This window comes from Pongo pygmaeus, chromosome 9 (assembly GCF_028885625.2).
Source record: "Pongo pygmaeus isolate AG05252 chromosome 9, NHGRI_mPonPyg2-v2.0_pri, whole genome shotgun sequence".
Classification (NCBI taxonomy): domain Eukaryota; kingdom Metazoa; phylum Chordata; class Mammalia; order Primates; family Hominidae; genus Pongo; species Pongo pygmaeus.
The window spans coordinates 73,653,982-73,671,704 of record NC_072382.2 but is presented as its reverse complement, the minus strand read 5'-3'; the positions used below and the strand labels follow the sequence as shown (position 1 = coordinate 73,671,704).

Below are 17,723 nucleotides of genomic sequence, written 5' to 3'. Positions count from 1 at the left end.
AAGCTAGTGCTGTGGTGTTTTGAGGGCTGATTGGTAGAAGCACAAAAAGGGTACATGCTCTTCCTGGGTTCACACAACTGATAACAGATACAGGGTCTCTCGAGGAACCTGGAGGGAAGCTCAGATTGAAGTTTCCTGGTGCCCTTGCGCCCTCTAGTGACCATTCTTCTGCATGCAGGAGCGTTTTCTATTTTAACCCCATCAGCTTGCAGGGGAGAGAGAGAGAGAGAGAAAGAGAGAGAGAGAGGGGATAGAGGAGAGAAGAGGTTAGAGGAGAGAAAGTCTGTCTGTCTGTCTCTGGGGTTGGAAGTGGGTGAACAAAGGGAAGAAGCAGGGCCCTGGCCAGGTCCCCTCTCAGGCCCTTGCTGTGACTCCCGGATGGGCAGTGGAGGCCTGGGTTCCTGCTTGGGAGGCAGGATGCCTGGGTCGGGCCCAGCTAGCTTTGTGACTCTGATGAGAACCTGCTCCTCTGGGCCTGTTTCCCCATCAGGTGCCCTCTGTGGTCCTCCATAGCCTTCTGGGCCCTCCTGGCACTGACATCTGAGTTCAGGAGGCTTGCTGGGTAGGAGGAAGTCCTGTCCACACCCCAGGGCCCCAGGGTACCAACCCCTACTCTCAGAGCCTGTCTGAACATAGCCATTTAGGCAACATGAGGAGGAGGCCAGGCACCATGGTTGGGAAAAGGTCTGGCCACTTGTAGTTCGAGTACCCAAAATCTGTTCTGTGCTAAGAGAATTCGAAGAAAAGTATTTCCTGCGATTTGGGACTATTCCTTACAGCAGAGTATGGTAGTGGGTAAGCTACCAAGCCTGGCTTCCTGTGTCCTGGGGTCTTTGGCAGTTGGAGTCATGGGCATCTGCAGTCCTCAGCTTTGTACACACTCAACTCAGACAGTGTATGGTCTTCAAAGCCCTGTGGTAGAAAAAACTCACAGCAGATGGAGCCTCATGTGTGTATACCAGGCCAAGACTGAGTACTGTAGTGATCAGGGTGGGGGCCAACATGGACCCTGACTGGCCACCTTGTCCCCTCTCAGTCCCTTCCTGTGACCCCCAGGCTCCATGGCATGTAGAGGAACACTGCCCCTGCTCACCCCCGCCTTGTGGGAGTCCCATCACAGTGTCTCATGACATGGCCTTCCTACCCCTGCTTGCAACCCCTCATGATGGGGAACTCACTTTCTCAACCTTAGGGCCTTTCACACAAGGTCATGTGGTGGCTGAGGCCGGTCATCTCCAGGCTCCGCAGTGGAGTTTGGGGCTGGATGCGTGTGCATGTGTGTACTCTCAGTGTCTCGAGTCAGTGTGAGGCATGTCTGGGCCGGTCTGTGTGTGCACCCATACAGATGGGTGTGGGTGGTAGTGCAAGCTGTCAGGGTAGTAGAATGTCTGTGCATTTACACATTCAGACAGGTTCTGAGAGTGTGTGCTACTAAGATGTAGAAGCATGTAGGGATTTGTGCAGTTTCAGTGGTGACATGGAGTCGTGTGTATGTGAGTTTATCAGGACCTTTGTGCTCACGTTACTGCTGTGGTGGAGACCCCAACAGTGTGTGAGTACATCTGCGAGTGTGCACGTGCTGTTTGAGCAGTACATGGCATTTGTGTTATTTGTGCACTGTCAGGCTTGAGCCAGTGTGTGCACGTGTGTGTACATGTGCTGCCAAGAGGGAGAGCCCATTAGGATGGCAGCTCCACTGGGGCCAGGATCCTAGTCGATTTTGTTTGCTGCAGAATCCCCAACATCTAGAACAGTGCTGGGTGCCTAATAGGCCCTTGGGAAGTATATCGTGTGGGTGAGTAAATGATTGCCAACGTGAGCTTGTGTACTGGCACGTGCTGAGCTTGGGGTGCATGTGGGTAAACACGCATGTGACTCAGCACCCAGTGAGTGCCCTCAGCACAGCTGGGGCATAGGGCCCTGAGCTCACCGCCCCAGCTCCCTGTCCCCCATCCTACTACCCAAGCTACGTCATCCCAGATATTTTAGGAAGGTAGAGGCCTTCAGAGGAGACAGGTGGGAAGAACCAGACTGTGATAGGATTCTAGGCCACAGACCAAGGTTTAGGCAAATCAGAAAACAAGCAAGGATGGAGTTCCCTCCTCCTGGCCTTGGCATGGCCCAGGACTCTCAGAACCAGGCTCATCATTCTGCCTGGCCTAGGGAGACTCTACATCACCCCTAGAGTCTGCACCCCCTGCTATTATTATTACTATTATCATCATTATTATTAATAGAGACTAGGTCTCTCTCTGTTGCCCAGGCTGGAGTGCAGTGGTGCCATGATAGCTCACTGTAGCCTCAAACTCCTGGGCTCAAGCAATCCTCCCACCTCAGCCTCCCAAGTAGCTGGGACTACAAGTGTGTGCTACCACACCTGGCTAATTTTTAAATCTTTTGTAAAGACGAGGTCTCCCTTTGTTGCCCATGCTGGTCTTGAACTCCTGGGCTCAAGCAATGCTCCTGCCTCGACCTCCCAAAGCACTGGGATTACAGGTGTGAGCCACCGCACTCGGCCCCCTACCATTAATTTAAACTCATGGTGGGGTGCTTGCTGAGGAGCCCAAAGATACTGAGAAACTTGCCCAGAGTCACCCAGCCCTGCAGAAGGGAAGCTGGTGCCCAGACCCTGCCTCCTGGCTTCAGGTCAGGTCTGCTCAGCTCTAAGTGCCACAGACATGAGCCCTGTGAACTGGCTTCCCTGAGGGTGGCAGAGGGGTTGTTTCTGATGTGAGGTTCCAGGGTCGTGCCGCAGATCCCCTCCCAGCTTGCTCTGGCCTTTGGTGTCCCCCTCTGATACCTAGATGCCTGGAGGCACCTCAGGAAGAGGGAGTGTGTGCCCAGAAAGCAGCTGCCTAGGTGGAGCCACACTGCCAGGCTTCCCTCCTGTGCCCTTGACTGCCCTGCAGTCCAGCCAATCCCTGGTCTTCCTGGAGGCTGATCACTTGTTGCCAGGGCAGAACTTGTGCCCTTCAAAGAGCCTCTTTCCTAGCCTCTCTGTCTCCTTATGCGGGTGGAGTGGTGGAGAGGCCACAGCCAGGGCTTGTCACTCAGGACTTCCTGGGCATCCACCCTGTCAGGGCCTGCAGGATCAGTGGACACTGTTGGTTGTCTCTTCCCAACTTGGGTGGGGGTGCAGCCTGGGGGCGGGGAGGAAGTGTCTGCCCCGGGGGATTCTGGGTGACTTTTCGCTTTCTCAGTGTTTTCAGGAAGTGTGTGTGTTGGCCACGGCTGCAGGAGGTGGGGGAGACACAAAGCAGGGAGCCTCCGGGAGACCAGAGCTGGGTGCAGACATACACACACACATACACACAGACACACAGACACACAGAGTCACACACACTCACACACTCTCTCTCTCTCTCTCCCTCTCTCTCCCTCTCTTTCTCTCTCTCTCTCTGTCCTCTTTCCTCCTGGACAGAGCCACAGTTATACACAGAAACAAACACACACGCATGTAGAGAAGTGATTCACAAACACTTAAAGACATAAATCACAGGTGCAAAGCCATACCTGGGCTCAAAAACCTCCAAGAGAACTCAGCCTCAGACCCACCCAGGGGCCAGGGGCCAGGCTGTTTGCGAGACCAGCCCAGGCGGGACCCAGGCTTGCACGGGCAGGTACACGACATTCTTGGGCATACGCAGCCCGCCTGGCCAGAGCTGTGGGAGTCTTCAGCCCCAAGACCCAGCAGGCGTTTGAGGGTAAGCGAGGTGCCGCCGTTGCTGTTGTTGCTGTTGGGCACGTAGGAGGGAGGCCCTGGGAGGGCTGAAGTCCCTGTCTGTCACCTCTGGCCTGGTTTTCTGTGCTGCTCTCCTCCCCATTCTCTTTTTTTCTCTTAGAGTTTTGTCTTCTTTCACTTTCCCCACTTCTTCTCTTTTTCCCCTGCCTTTTTCTTTTCTCCCCTTGTCTCATCCCTCCCTCTTCCCTGGGCTTTCTAGGTCTCCACCTCCCCATACGCCTCTCCTGGGTCCACCAGGAGCCCACGGTGCCTGTTTTCTGGGCCTTTCTCAGACTCTGCCCCACAGAATGCTCCTCTTTGGGGTTCTTGCCCCTTGGGGGCCTGGTGCTGATCACCTCACTTCTCTGCTTCCAGCTCCCTACACCCCTCTGGGGATTCCTTGGGAAGGCTTAGTTTGGCTTATTTCACTGTCAAGTTCAAGAGTGCTGTGATTCTGAACCTCCCACCCCCAGACCAGGGTGATGGGGAGATGGTGTGCTTCTTACCCCTCCTCCCCAGGACTGGTGCTGTGGTGGGTGCTTATGGAGTGTGGGGGCTGGTCTCCCCTTTCCTGAGTTACCGTGGATCCCTAATGAACTCAACAATCCTGTGCTTGGCTTATTGGGGACATAGACCTCTAACCAAGTCCTGTCCACCCACCCGGCACTCTCCAGTCCTGCCCTGTGCCCTTGGCTCATCTTTTCCATAGGGCCCAGCGGATACCTGCACCTGCTCTTTCTGCCAGGCCAGGCCTGGGCTGGACCCAGGAAGGGCTCAGTACTTCTGTGAGCTCCCTGAGGACTGAACTTCCTCCTGCTGCTGCCCTCAGGAGCCAGCACAGGGCCAGGCCTGGGAAGCGCTTAGGGCTGCCATGGGAAAGGGGCCTCTGCCACCTCCTGCCCAGACAGCAGGGCTGTCCTGTGGGGAAGCTGAGTGTAGGTCTGGTGGTGGAAGGCCAAACAGGTTGTGTGGGCTTAGAGGAGGGAGGGAGTGGTTTGATGGACTTCCTGGAGGAGGAGGCATGCCCTGAGCACAATGGAGTTAATAATCTCAGGTCATTACATGAAAAAAATCCCCTAGCAGAATGCTTGGCACATAGTGAGCTCTTAGCAAGTGGTAGCTGTTGTCCCAGGGAGAAGTGCTGAGAGCTGGGTGAAGGTGCAGTTGTGAGGATGGGCTCCAGGTTAACTGGGAGCTGCTGTATGGAGAGGTTGGGGAGCTGCTGACCTTCTCCAGTGATGAAGATGTGAGTAGGGTGGTGGTCATTCAGTACACACTTACTGAAGCCCCTTCTGTGCTGGGAACTGCTGGTGGCATGGAGAGGACTGGCCCTAGGGGCTCCCGGCTTGTGCAGAAGTTGAGAGAAGCAGACCGTGGACATCCCATTCTAGCAAGTGAGACCCTAGGAAGGGCTGTCTCTGCTGGAGGCTCAGCAGAAGTGAACAGAGCAGAACCAGGAGAGTGCTGGAGGGGATGACCTTTGGGTCTCATGATGGAGGAGGAAGGAAGAAACCACAGAGGAAGCAGGAGGCACAGGACGGAGGCCTGGGCCCCTGAGAGTCCACAGCATGATTGAGGAAGCGGGCAGCTGGGACAGTTTACCCCTGTGGAATGGAGACATCAGGGTGGGACACAGATGTCCCCAGATCCCTGGGCCAGCAGCCCTGATGGTGAGAGTCCAGGGGCTGGGATTGGGCCAGGTCCCTCCAAGACCTGTGTGACATCTTGTGGGGAGGTGGTGACTCTAGGATGGGGTCAGGTCTGGGTCCTCAGTCCTCTGAGGCAGTTAAGTGAAGCACACATTGATATGACCATATTGAGTGATCAGAATTGTGGGGAGCCCCAGGGAGGCCCCAGATCGGCCTGAGATGTGAGGGGAGGTCTGCGATAGTGGGGAGGATGGATGTATGATTTGGGCTTTTTGTAGGAGGCGTAGGAGTTGGCCAGGCAGGGGAGGGTGTTCCGGGTGGAAGGAACAGGGTATTAAAGGCCTGTAAGTATCATTGATAGACTGCAGCTCAGTCAGGGAGAGCCGGAGTGTGTAGCGGGGTGAGTCCAGGGTCAGCCTGGGATATGCAGACTGCTCCACTCTGTAGCCTTCCTTCTGTCACGGTGACACCTGGTTCTTTCAGCCAGAGATTAGTGTAGACAGAAAGATAGGAATGGGTAGGGGTGAAGGAGAAGGAGGTGGCATTAGAGGCCGCTAAGGCTATGAAGCTGGTTCCTGGCTCAGCCTGTAGGGCCTGGCTCTCCTTCCAGGTGAAGAGGTTCCGTTGATGCCATGTGCAAGTGGCCCTCCTTTACTGAATTATCAGTAAGCCTGGAGACAGAGTAGCGAGGAAACTGAGGCTCGGAGAGGAAGGGACCTGCTCAAGGTCCCAAACCAATGAGTTGAGCTGAGTTCAAGCCCAGGTCTGCCTGGCTCCAAGCCCTGTCTCTAGTTAATTGAGTAACCACACATCTTATTTGACGTGGGACAGGCCCTGTTTATGCCTGCTGCCCTGACATAGTTATTAATAGTGCCTCTTTTAACTCTTAGAAGTGTTTCTGGTTTATACAATGAATTATGTGGTCATGGGTAAGAGGAGGGTGACCTTGGGCAGGGCAGTGATGTGTTCCCTCTCAGATGAGTCCTGAGACCTGGTGGCCCATGGGAGGAGGCTGGCCTCAGAGAAGCCCTGGGACCCTGGCATGGCCTTGTTTGCTCGGCTGTGGTGCTGGGCTGCCAGGGTTCAAATACCAGCTGTGGCATCAAGAACAAATAACCCAACATCCCTGTGCCTCGGTTTCCTCCTCTGTAAAGTGGAATCATGATGAGCCTTACCTTACAGAGCACTGTGAGTAGATGAATGAAGAATCCATGTCAAGTGCTCAGAAAATGCCTGGGAACACACACACGTAGACACACACACACAGTTAATGAATCCAAGTGTTTGTAAGTCCCTGCTGAGTGCTGGAGATACCCCAATGAGGATGGGATGTCCATGGTCTGCCTCTCAACTTCTGCACAAGCTGCACCCTCCTCTTACCCATTCTGCATTCTGCATACCCACCATGTCACCTAACCCCCAGGCATGAGGTCTGTTGCATGTATTTTCTCTGATTCTATAAAATAGTTATAGGCTGAGGGCCCAGGCTGGGGTGAACCAATCCCTTAGCTGCCCGGGGTGCCTAGTCTCTCAGGAATAGTGGGTAAGCAGGTGGGTTCACATGCCCCTTGGGTAGAGGGGAGAAGGTTGAAGGAGCAGGGAGCTGCAGTGCGGGGTGAGTGGGGAGCAGCTCTGTGGGAGAATCTTGGAGGTTGCCTAGAGGAGGAGGCCAGCTGAGCTGCATTTTGAGGTGGAGGTGGGCTTCTGTGGGCTACAGGAGGGAGAGGGCAGAGGAGGATGAAACTGTGTGAAGGCTTGAAGGTGGTGCCATTGAGGACGTGGTCCAGTGGGTGACAAGTCAGTGGGTGACATCCAAGCCAGGCCTCAGCTGGACCTCGGGATTGGAGCGGGGCCTACTCTTAGGGGTGCAAGCAGTGAGAGGCTGGGACTTGGGCTATGGCGGGGGCATTCTGTGGGCTCTGTTCTCGGTAGGGGGTCACTGCCTTTTCCCTGGGGTTTTCCCACAAGTTGTGCCTTCCTGAAAGCACTTCTCCTTTCCTGGGCTCCGTCCTGACTCAGCAGTGCCCTGATACCCTGTGGTAAGCAGGCAGGCAGGGAGCAGCCAGGAGACTTCCTGGAGAAGGTGGCTAGAATTTCCCAGATGCTTCTGAGAGGCCCCTGTGTTCCACCTTCGTGAGACACGGTCCCTTCCCTGTGGAAGCTCTGCTGGGAGAGGAGCCCTTTGCATCGGTTTCCCTCTCCCTTCTTGCCGTGGGCAGGGCAGTGATGTGTTCCCTCTCAGATGGGTCCTGAGACCTGGCTGCCCGTGGGAGGAGGCTGGCCTCAGAGGAGCCCTGGGACCCTGGCATGGCCTCGTTTGCTCAGCTGTGGTACTGGGCTGCCAGGGTTCAAATCCCAGCTGTGGCATCAAGAACAAATAACCTAGCATCCCTGTCCCTCGGTTTCCTCCTCTGTAAAGTGGAATCATGACAAGCCTTACAGACCGCTGTGAGTAGATGAATGAAGAATCCATGTCAAGTGCTTAGAAAATGGCTGGGAACACACACACGTAGACACGCACACACACAGTTAATGAATCCAGGTGTTTTTAAGTCCCTGCTGAGTGCTGGAGTTACCCCAATGAGGAAGGAGGGTGTGGAGCTTGCTTCAGAGAACCCGCCTGCTGCCCAAGATGCGCAGACCCCTCGCAGTTGATCAGGACAGTGATGGGAGATGCACTGTGGTGCCAGAGGAGGGGGGCTGATGCTGCCGGACCCCAGGGATGAGGACGAGCAGGTGGGCAGTTTTTATTTATGGTTACCACCTTCCCCTCAGCTCTGGCCCTCAGACCTGGGGGAGCTTTGGGAGCCAGGCTCCCTCAATTCTGCTTGGCATTGGAGAGATGGCGCCTGTCCCCACCTCCCTGGACCAAGGTCTGACTGGCCCTGGCCTGACAGCTTGGAATTCTGCTCTCTGCTGATCCCAGGCCAGGTTTCCAAGGCCCCTCCCTCTTGGGCTCTGGGAGGCAGCAGTGATGGATTGATTTGCCCATCAAGAAGTCTCTAAGGGAATCTCAGGTGACCAGCTGGGGCCAGCACCCCAGGTCATGCTCTTGGGCCTTCGGGCACTCCCTCAGTCGCTTGGTCATCGTTCACCCCTTCCATTGCCTTCCCTTGCACCTGCCCACTTGTCCACCCACCTTGTCCACATGCTATTGCTACTGACTGGGCTGTGGGGGTGCCAAGTCAGATGCTGCCCCTGCCCCAAAGGGACTCCGGTCATGTAGAGGAGACAGCCTGGTGCATTGCCCACCAGAATGTACTGTGAGAGTACATTCCGACTTAAGATTCCCACAGGCCCACCCCTTGGCCCCAGATTCCCAGAGAGGCCCGTTGGGTAGGGAGCAGCTTGCCACCAGGGCAGTGGCAGGCCTTCGTCTGCCATGGGGTCTTTGAAGCGATCCGAGCCACAGCCGACGCAGCTGTCCAGGAGCCATTCTCTGTGGCCCTCCAAGTGACAGCTTAGGAGTGAAGGACTGGGTCTCACAGTGGATAGTGACTCACAGGGAGCCAGCCTGGCTTTGAAAGCTCTTGCCTAAGGGGCCAGTAGTTTTCTAACATCCCCACAGGTGTGGCTTCAACTCCCTGTGTGGGATGTGCCCAGTTTGCCAGTCACCACACTGAGTGAAGCTCAAAGCTCCGGTTTCTCTACCAGGTATAGAATCTGCTTATAGTTTCTCTCCGTCCAGATGCTGTTCCTCCACAGGCCATGCTGCCAAAGGCAGTGGTTGCCTGGTAACAGGGCTGACACGCCACCATTTGCAGGTTTCTAGGGGAACAGAGCTGGAAATCTAGCCGAAGGCCAGCTCTTCACACAGAAGAGGAAAGGGTTTGGTTAACTTTTATCTACACCTGGAGAAGAGACAAGTATAGTCGAAGGTGATGTGGAAGTAGCCAAGTGTCCTAAGAAGCTCATAAACTTTGGAGTCAGGGTTCAGATCTTGGCACAAAGGAGATACTTTGAAAAATGTCATTTAGAATAATTTGTATGAAGGTCTTTTTTTTTTTTTTTTTTTTTTTTGAGACGGAGTCTTGCTCTGTCCCCCAGGCTGGAGTGCAGTGGCGCGATCTCGGCTCACTGCAAGCTCCACCTCCCGGGTTCATGCCATTCTCCTGCCTCAGCCTCCCGAGTAGCTGCGACTACAGGCGCCTGCCACCACGTCCGGCTAATTTTTTTGTATTTTTAGTAGAGATGGGGGTTTCACTGTGTTAGCCAGGATGGTCTCGATCTCCTGACCTCATGATCCGTGCACCTCGGCCTCCCAAAGTGCTGGGATTACAGGTGTGAACCACCGCATCCAGCCATTTGTATGAAGGTCTTAATGGAGAGCAGCATAAAGGAGGGTCAAGGAAGACTTTCAGAGAAGGGAAATGTGGTTTTAGAGTTAAGGGATTGCTTTGGGAAGCCGAGGTGGGAGGATTGCTTGATGCCAGGAGTTCAAAACCAACCTGGGCAACATAATAAGACCCAGTCTCTACACCTTGAGACCCACCTACTCGGGAGGCTGAAGTCAGAGGATCACTTGAACTCGGGAGTTTGGGGCTGCAGTGAGCTGTGATTGTGCCATTGCACTCCAGTCTGCCACAGAGTGAGACCCAGTCTCTAAAAAAAAAAAAACGTTAAAAAACGAGTGTATATTCCCAGGCAGAGAACAGGGAGAAGGGTGTTACTGGTGGAGGCAACAGCAGGAGGAAAGGCCTGGCATCATGACCATACCCCAGGCAGACCCTGTCACTGCCTCCCAGCCCTTCCTTGCTTTCATGGTAGCCCCACACCGTCAGCCATTGCCAGGAACACTAGGGCAACAGACAAGGCCAAAAATAACCCAGGGAGAAGTTGCCCATCCACCCTGATTCTCCTCCTTGGCCCCTGCAGGGCACTGGCAGAGACAGCTGGTGGGGCCAGGCCTCCAGGGCTCAGGCACCTTGTTCCAGACTGTGGTCCCTGTGCATCCTGTGCGCTGGCACATGACACATCCTGTCTTGGTTAATCCTTCTAGCACCCTGCCAGGTCAGTGATATAGCCCCCGTTTCACAGAAGAGGAAACTGAGGCTCAGAGGGGCTAGGTGCTCACCCCAGGACACACAAGAACTAAGGCAGGATTCAAATTCATGTCCCTGATGCCAAAGCCCTTCAGAAGACAGCCTGCCGGGAGCAATGTGATCTGTACTGAGACAGACGGGAACACCATGTGGCCGTGAGAGCCCAGGAGGCCCTGAACCTGGCCTTGGAGAATCAGGGGAGGGTTCCCTGGGGAGTGGTAGCAGAGGTGAGTGAGTGGGGTGAGGTAGCAGAGGTGTGGGAGATGGGTCTGGTGGGATCAGGTGAGTTTGAGGAGTCTGAGGGCACCCGGAGATAGTGAATATCCAAATCTGGGCAAGAGCAAGGTGATCTTGAGACAGAGACCCACAATTCAGGGCCTTAGGAATTGGTTTCTGAGGCTCTGGTCTGTGCCTCGGGCCTTGCAGCTCATTTCAAACCTGTCCCTTCTCTTTGCCGTCAATGCCTTCTTATCCTTAAAAGCTCAGGTCAAGCATCACCTTCTCCACGAATCCATCCCTGACTCCCCATTCTGGTCTTTATCCCTCCTTCAGTGTGGAGACCCAGTGGATACATGTGACTAAAAGCTAGAGCACTGGGGATAGGTGAACACCTCATTCAGGCCAAAGAGGGTGCCTGCTTCCTTTAGGCTTTGGGGAACCAGGAGGGGTTTTGGTCTGGCAGATGAGTTGAGGAGGACTGTGTGCAGGAGGGCTCCTGTCTGTGTGAGTTTGTGTAGTGCCTGAGTTTTGCTGCAGTTTGGGTGAGCTGGGGGCTCAGTATGTTTCAGTCTTGGCTCTGTTGCTTAGTGATGCCCAAATTTTGTTGTGTTCTCAGCCTGCCCACCAAGGAGGAGGAGTCATTGCTACCATCATTATCATCCCCTCCCCAGCCACAGTCTGAGGAGCCCCTGTCCGCCCTCCCCCAGGGGCCTCCCCAGCCCCCCTCTCCACCTCCCTGCCCCCCGGAGATACCTCCAAAGCCTGTACGCCTCTTCCCGGAATTCGGTGAGTGCTGCAGCCAGGAGATGGGGCTCTGGGTGGATGGCCTGGGATCCCTGGAATCAGGCCTCTGGAAGGTATGCAAGGATCACACTCCTTTCTGTGCAAGCCTGCCACCAGCCCACTGTGTGGCCCTGGGCAGGTCACAGCCTTCCTGAGTGCTATTCTCTTCATCCTCACAATGGAGACAGCACCCACCTATCTGGCCTCCTGACCGTTAAGTGTGGGGCCATGGTTGGCTTTACCAGTTACCCATGGTCTGATTTTCCATGGTGTTGGGTGGTTTGCTTTTCTTTTTTTTTTGAGACGGAGTCTCGCTCTGTCGCCCAGGCTGGAGTGCAGTGGCGCAATCTCCGCTCACTGCAAGCTCCACCTCCCGGGTTCACGCCATTCTCCTGCCTCAGCCTCCCGAGTAGCTGGGACTACAGGCGCCTGCCACCACGCCTGGCTAATTTTTTGTATTTTTAGTAGAGACGGGGTTTCACCATGTTAGCCAGGATGGTCTAGATCTCCTGAGCTCGTGATCCGCCCACCTCGGCCTCCCAAAGTGCTGGGATTACAGGCATGAGCCACCGCGCCTGGCCAGAGGTGGTTTGCTTTTCCTGGGGTTGGCCACATTTCTTGATTCTTGTTGCCTTTGACAGTCCTTACCCCAACCCCCAAGCTCACCACTGGCTCAGACCTCCCTGTGGTGTCCCAGCTTCTCCTCTGCCACCCTTTAGTACTGTCCTATGAGGCCTGAGGGTATAAATCACACTTCCTATCCCCTGTGCCTTTTTTTGAAAGCCAGGGGGAGGTGGGGGTGGGAGTCTTGGCATGGGGGAGGCTTTGTGAAGCCCAGTGTGGTACCCCAGGAGAGGAGGCCAGGCCCCTTGCCCTGAGTCCCCCAACCCCTCTCTCACCAGATGACTCTGACTACGATGAGGTCCCAGAGGAGGGGCCGGGGGCCCCAGCCAGAGTGATGACCAAGAAGGTGGGGCCAGGCATGGGACTGTCTGCCTGTCAGGGTGTTGTGGGGGTGCCCAGCTGCCTGTCAGACCCTGAGGACCACCAGACAGAGAGTGGGCAGCCATTTCCCGGGAGGCTTCCCCTTCCCCTACCTCACTCTCTTGCCATGCAGGGGTCAGGAGTCACGTGTAGCCACAGCGCCCTGGGCCAGGGGTCGGGGCTCTGGTGTGGCTCCCCCAGGCCCTGGCTATATGTGGGTGGGCATGTGGCTTTCCCCCACCCTCTGTGTTAGGAGCTCGTGTCCTGTCCCGGAGTGTGTCTCTGTTTCACTTCTTGTGTTCCCGTGTCTGTCTGTCTTGCCTCCCTAGCTTGCAGTCTTTTTCTCTGTCCCTTTATCTTTCTGTTTTTGTCTGTGTCCTAGGTCGGTGTCTGCCACTGGCTCTCCTGTCCCTGTGATCTGGGTCCCTGTGTGGTCTCCGCTGGCAGGGGGAGGGGAGTGTGAGGAAACAGAACTAAAAGTGCTGGGCTGTGTAGGTCGGGGCTGTGTGGACAGAGGGGGCGTGGCAGCCCCAGGTGGGTGTGATCTGTGGCTTGAAGGGAAGGATGACGCTGAGTGGGTCTCGGGGGCAGGAGGAGCCCCCACCGAGCCGAGTCCCACGGGCCGTGCGCGTGGCCAGTCTGCTGAGCGAGGGAGAGGAACTGTCTGGGGACGACCAAGGGGATGAGGAAGAGGATGACCACGCCTATGAGGGCATCCCCAAGTGAGTGTCCAGCCACCCTCCTTCCCACTGCCCAGCCCAACCTCAGCCCGCCCCCTCCTTTCCTCCTCAGCCCGGCCCCCCATCCCCTCATCTCTTGATAGTGGCGGATGGCACAGCAGCAGCCTGAGCTTGTCCTTGCCCAGCACAATTGCTGCGCCACACCCCATGGACGGGCCACCTGGGGGCTCCACCCCCGTCACACCAATCATCAAGGCTGGCTGGCTGGACAAGAATCCACCGCAGGGGTGAGTGAGGCCTCTTGAGTCCTGCTGTGCTCTGCATGGGGGGGTGGGGGGCAGTGTCCAGGACTCCAGGACACTGGTATCACTCACTGATCTGAAAACCAGAAGGGCCTGAGACGATTTGCACAGGTCTCCCACCAGGCACACTGTGACCACTGATGATTCCCTCCAGACCCGTTTTATTGCCCTGAAAATTGGGAGATCGCTGGGCATAGTGGCTCACTCCTGTAATCTCTGCACTTGAGATGCTGAGGTGGGAGGTTTGCTTGAGGCCAGGAGTTTGAGACCACTCTGGGCAACATGGCGAGACCTCGTCTACAAAAAAATTTAAAAATTAGCCAGGTGCAGTGGCTCATGCCTGTAGTTCTGGCTACTTGGGAGACTGAGGTGGGAGAAGCACTTGAGCCCAGGCATCTGAGGCTCTTGTGAGCTAGGCCTGTACTACCGTCTTCCAGCCTGTGTGGCAGAGTGAGACCCTGTCTCAAAAAAAAAAAAAAAAAAAAAAAGAGATGTGTTACTTTGAGTCTGACTTCAATCACTCTTGCTGTAAAGTCCATCTTCTTGCCAGTGGCCATTTGGGATTCTTCCTCCCTAGAACCTGGCTGATCCTCACTCTGAGTGTGGCTTCTGAAGGCTGGGGTAGTCCTGGAACCTATCCTCTCACCCCTGGTCATTTGCCTGTTGTCCCTCTCCCTCTCCAGATCTTATATCTATCAGAAACGATGGGTGAGACTGGATGCTGATCACCTGCGATACTTTGACAGTAACAAGGTGAGGCCTGCATCAGTCCTGACGTGACCCCTGCTCCAGCCTAGGCTGGCCCCAACACTGGAGCGAGGTGGTGTCCCTCCCCAGAGAAGTCCTCGCCAGAGCTCTAAGTCTGACCCCTTAACCCATGTCCTCCTGGCCCTCTGCCTGCTGAGGGCTGCAGTCAGGTCAGCACAGGGTCTTGTCTCTGACCAGCTGCAGGAGACAGGGCTGCAGCCTTCATTTTGGCTGAGGATGGGGGAGTCAGCGAGGTGCTGGGTCCCGAAATATAGCTCCTGTCTCTCCCCCAGGACGCTTACTCTAAGCGCTTTATTTCTGTGGCCTGCATCTCCCGCGTGGCTGCCATCGGGGACCAGAAGTTTGAAGTGATCACAAACAACCGGACCTTTGCCTTCCGGGCAGAGAGTGATGGTGGGGAGTGTGGGGTGGTGTGTGTGTGTAGAAGGGGGTAGAGAAGACTGGAAGTTTGGGCAGAGGAGGGGGAAGAGAGGCATGGTGCATCCGCCCTCTCACATCACATCCGGGGAGGCATGGTCCCTTTGTGAGGTGGGCAGAGGAAGGGGGCACTCTCTGTGACCGGCTCTGTGCTTGGTACGGTCACTGACTCCTCAGAACCACACAATCAGCGGAAGCAGGCTTGGAGGGGTGAGGTCACTTGCCCAGCATCAGTGGCATAGCTGGGATTGGAGCCTGAGCTCATTCAAGTCAGAGAAGTCAAGCAAAATGATATGGGGGCAATCTGGGTGGGCTTTCTGGAGGAGGTGTTGCCTGCGGAGCCTAGGGCCAGGAGACCCCTGAGGGGCTCCCTGCGACCTTGGGCTTACTCCTCTACCCTTCTCCTGCAGTGGAGCGGAAGGAGTGGATGCAGGCCCTGCAGGAGGCCATGGCTGAGCAGCGTGCCCGGGCCCGGCTCTCTAGCGCTTATCTGCTGGGAGTTCCAGGCTCAGAGCAGCCTGACCGTGCTGGCAGCCTGGAGCTTCGTGGCTTCAAGAATAAGCTGTACGTGGCCGTGGTCGGGGACAAAGTGCAGCTCTACAAGAATCTAGAGGTGCTAAGGGGTCATGGAACCTCTCCCCTGCCCATGCCCACCTACCCTGCCCCAAGCTGACCTAGGGCCTTAGCCCTGCCTTTTCCGTTCCCTCTTTTCCTGCACTGAGCCCAGCCCTTTGCCTGGATATGTCCTCGCTCCCCTCAGTTCTTTTTTTCTTTTTTTTTTTTTTTCCCTCAGTTCTGACCACTTCCCCCAGGCTCTGAGCACCGCCCTCCAGTCCCTGCCCTGGCCCCTGCGCCCCTGCACCTCTGCTCATTGCTGTGTGGGCCCTGAACCTGCAGCCCCTTACCCTGCCCAGCTTCCCATGTCCCCTGCTGTCTCCCTCCTGGGCATCCCCCCCAGTCCCTGAGTTGCACCACCTTCCCTTCCTCTCCCCGTCCCAAGCCTCACGCCCTGCCCCCAAAGCCTTGCCCTCATCCCGTCCCACCTGCCCTCCAGGAGTACCACCTGGGCATTGGCATCACCTTCATCGACATGAGCGTGGGCAACGTGAAGGAAGTGGACCGGCGCAGCTTCGACCTCACCACACCCTACCGCATCTTCAGGTGACTCTCCATCCTCTTGGCTCGCCGGCATCCTCACTTCTTCCTAATGTTTTCCTTTTGCGCAACATGGGAAGCTGCGCCTTCCTGTGGGATGGGTTCCCTCACCCTGCCCCACCTGTGGAGCCCCTCTCCCGTCACTCGCTAACCCACTCTGATCTCCTTCCCTAAGAGGTCTCACTCTCCCCTGTGCTGCTTGGCAACTGCTCTCCTCCCCTGCCTGCCATGCTGCTCAGGGGTTGCCCATCTGGCCTCCTGCACCCACTGCCCCTGCCCCACTATCCCTGCGCCTACGCCACCCCTGGAGAGTGCTCTTGTCTCTCATGAGGCTGCTCCTCAGTCCTTGTCTGTGGGCCACCAAGCCTCTGCCGTCTTGGTTTCCTGACCTCAGCTGTCCCTTGGTGTCTTTCTCTGTCCTCTGCCCTCTCCCTGGGCAGCCTTGCCCACTCCCAGGCCTTCAGCCGCTACCTCTGAGGTACTGAACTATGCCCGGGTTTGAATCCTGGGTCCACCACTGACTAGCTGTGTGACCTGGGAAATCACTTGGCCTCTGTGTGCCTCAGTTTCCTGGGGAAGTGTTTGTAATACTGGGTAGTAACTGCTCAATAAACACTAGCATCACTCCCAACCCTTCCACTTCTCTGCTCTTAGCCCAGGTGTCTGTCTCCAGCGGGATCTTTCTGCTGACCTCTGGCCTGCATGTCTGACAACTGTGGTCATCTCCCCTTTTCAGCTCCCTGTTCTTCCCAGGGGCCTGTCTCTCCAACCAAGAGGGAAGGACTCGTGCCTTTCCTTTTTTTTTTTTTTCTTTTTGAGACAGAGTCTTGCTCTGTCTCCCAGGCTGGTGTGCAGTGGCGTGATCTCGGCTCACTGCAACCTCTGCCTCCAGGTTCAAGTGATTCTCCTGCTTCAGCCTCCCCAAGTAGCTGGGATTACAGGTGCACGCCACTACGCCCGGCTAATTTTTGTATTTTTAGTAGAGACGGGGTTTTGCCGTGTTGGTCAGGCTGGTCTCGAACTCCTGACCTCAGGTGATCCACCCACCTCGGCCTCCCAAAGTGCTGGGATTACAGGGGTGAGCCACCACACCTGGCCCGTGCCTTTCCTTTTTACCCCATCTGGCCCCATCCCTCTGCTGTCACCCTTCTGGCCCAGGCCTGGTGGGCCCTTGGCCCCAGCGCCTGCCTCCTCACTCTTGGGCCGCCCGTGCCTGTCCAGCCTCTTTACTCCAACTGCTTTGACTTCTGCGGGGGCCTTATATTTGAGAGCTAAGTTTTTATTTGCTCATTTCTTGCATTTGAAGTTCTCTTTGATGACATCCTTGCCCTGAGATTCTTTGCCGTAGTCCTTAACTACCACACACAGCTGCAGCCCTGCCTGACAGGCATTCTCTGATTGTCAGTCTGAGAGGCCTACCCGTTCCTGGGTTTCTTGTTGTCATCAGCCCTAAAGAGGTAGACTTAGTGTTCTACACAAAGGGCCTCCCCCAGCTGGCATGCGTGGCTCATTGCATTTGGGCGCAAGCACAGGAAGGTGAGCTTGGCGCTTGGCTCCACCTTTGGCAGCTTTGCGAATTCCACGTGTTAGGTTGTGGAGGAGGAGGTCTCCAGCACCTCCATAAAGTGGCATTAATGGCCATCACACCTCCAGCGGCGATGCCTTCCTTGGTTGTGGCAATGGGTTATGGGTGGAGTAGACTCATGGTCACATATGTGACTCGGTGGTGGCAGGGAAAGAGCCAGAGGGGTATTTTTAAAACTAAATTTTTTCAGGGACAGTCATCATTTATTGTTCAACCAGGGCCTCTCACCTTGAAGAGCAGGGCATGCTATGGCAGCCACAGGTGTCTCGGTATGCTGGGCCAATGGAGTTCTTTGTGCAGTGGGGTCATGGAGCATGTCACAGTTGGGGCTGGGATAGGAATGAGGATGGGATGGTGGAGGAGTCTTTTAAAGACATCTCTATACCCTCCCCTCCTTCCTACTTAAACCCTCTGTGGG

General features: G+C 55.8%; 1 protein-coding gene across 6 annotated transcripts in view; it reads left to right on the top strand.

Annotated features, from left to right (window-relative positions):
* ARAP1 (ArfGAP with RhoGAP domain, ankyrin repeat and PH domain 1) overlaps window positions 1–17,723 on the top strand; it is a 67,497-nt gene that overhangs the window by 26,960 nt on the left and 22,814 nt on the right. For 5 of the 6 annotated variants that reach the window (XM_063672050.1, XM_063672052.1, XM_063672051.1 and 2 more), the window contains 8 exons: window positions 11,248–11,417; window positions 12,317–12,384; window positions 12,990–13,120; window positions 13,222–13,365; window positions 14,064–14,133; window positions 14,421–14,541; window positions 14,976–15,178; window positions 15,620–15,726. In XM_063672050.1, coding sequence (XP_063528120.1) covers window positions 11,248–11,417; window positions 12,317–12,384; window positions 12,990–13,120; window positions 13,222–13,365; window positions 14,064–14,133; window positions 14,421–14,541; window positions 14,976–15,178; window positions 15,620–15,726 — 1,014 coding nt within the window. Of the gene's footprint in view, window positions 1–3,189; window positions 3,705–11,247; window positions 11,418–12,316; window positions 12,385–12,989; window positions 13,121–13,221; window positions 13,366–14,063; window positions 14,134–14,420; window positions 14,542–14,975; window positions 15,179–15,619; window positions 15,727–17,723 lie in introns of those variants that run through there. The other variant, XM_063672053.1, reaches the window with a different exon arrangement.